This window comes from Corylus avellana, chromosome 9 (genome assembly GCF_965113065.1).
Source record: "Corylus avellana chromosome 9, dhCorAvel1.hap1.2, whole genome shotgun sequence".
NCBI classification, from domain to species: domain Eukaryota; kingdom Viridiplantae; phylum Streptophyta; class Magnoliopsida; order Fagales; family Betulaceae; genus Corylus; species Corylus avellana.
Window position 1 is genome coordinate 2434141 of NC_142498.1, and position 1589 is coordinate 2435729.

Genomic DNA, 1589 nt, shown 5'->3' on the forward strand with positions numbered 1-1589 from the left:
TAATAGTTGCTCTCAAAAATATTAAAACATTAACAAACAATTTATCAAAACACTACAAAAAAACAAGTCGGTTATGAAACGCCGCCTACTAATAACCGTGTACGTGCAGTTCACGGAAACCCGCTGAGAGTGGTCGGGAATCCTTTTTGGCCAGGTCACCAAATCGTCTTTAGGCCTTTGGGATTTCCCTTCTTCCTATAAAGCACCCGTTTCTCCTCCACAACCAAATCAACCAAGGACGCTTTTAGTTCGTATTTTTTATTTTTCTCCCTTTCTCCTTCTTTCCCAAAACCTTTGATTTTTTCTCCAAGAATCAGCCGTTTTTCTCTAAAGCTTTGATTTTTCTTCTAACTAGAAGAATCAGCGTTTCTTCAAATTCCTCGTGGGAATCTCTGCATCTGATTTAAGTTAACTGTTTATTTTGATTTTGATTATGGGTGGTGGTGGTGTAGCTGTTCTCAATCCTCAAGATTGTATGAAAGAAACTTTCTGGCCGAAGCCCCTAATAACGCCGAGTCGCAAGAAGAAACCTCGGAGCCCTAATGCTTCTTCTAACCGTACTCCGCACAGCCGCACGAAGAAGAGCCCCTCGCGGCGCGTGAATACCCCCGCGCCGTCTCCGGCGCAGAAATCATCGCCGTTGAAGAACCTCGCCGTGGGCCAGGTGAAGATTTTAAAGCGCGGCGAAGAGCTGACCGTAACGTCGGTGGATAACGAGAAACGTGAGGAACCGAATCTGGATCTGGGATTGACGGAGCGGCTGCGTCCGGATCCGACGACGGTACCCGTCCTGTTCTACGCCGGGGCGTCTGCATTTGTTGCGTCTCCTCCTCCGAGTTCGCTTCCTCTGCCGGCCTTCTTCACAAAGAAGTGTGTTTTTCCTAAAATCGAGGATGTCGCGAGCGATTTACGTAGGATTCTACGGCTTGAAGAGCTCGATTAGTCGTGAAGGGTGGTTCGGCTGTCTATTGTTTGCTATGGATTCGAAGTTGTGGTTTGGGTTATCCGATTCTCGACCTTTCCTTACTTTTTAAATAGGTGAAGGTCGTTGAGTTCATGACCCAGAAGCAATCGTGGTATCCAAGTAGTTTATAGATGGTTTGTAATCTTTAGGGAAGTGTTTCTAATTCATTAATTATGTATAGATTTTGGTTTTCCAGGGAGCGATTAGTGGGTGGTTGGTTGATCTATAGATAGATATAGTAAGATAGGTGTGCTTGGGTTTTGTATTTTATAGGAAATGGTAATTTAATGGGTGTTCAAAGGTAAGGCATTGGTGTGTAATCCTAGATGCTTCACAAGCATTTTCAATTCTATTCTGTTGTTTGTCCAATGAAAATTTAGTTTTTCTTTCTCTTACAATCAATAGAATTATAGAGATGCAGTTGTTTCCAATGAATTATTGAAATAGAGCTTTTTGCTTTCTTTCTTAAAGGAAGCCCAAATTGCTCAGGAGTTTGAACTCTCAGTATCATAACTTGGAGCATGTAATTGACAGCTTTGCAGGCGAGTGCTATTGCTTTAGATGATTCTCTGGTAACGAGCCTTGTGAGATTCAATATGGGTGATGAGTCTGATGAGTGCTTAGC

General features: G+C 43.0%; 1 protein-coding gene across 1 annotated transcript; it reads left to right on the plus strand.

Annotated features, from left to right (window-relative positions):
• Nucleotides 1-244: 244 nt before the first annotated feature.
• Nucleotides 245-1362, plus strand: LOC148583577 (serine/arginine repetitive matrix-like protein). Its single transcript, XM_088510564.1, has one exon. It carries the CDS (start codon nucleotides 434-436, stop codon nucleotides 941-943), a length of 510 nt encoding a protein of 169 aa, XP_088366690.1. The 5' UTR covers nucleotides 245-433; the 3' UTR covers nucleotides 944-1362.
• Nucleotides 1363-1589: the final 227 nt, after the last annotated feature.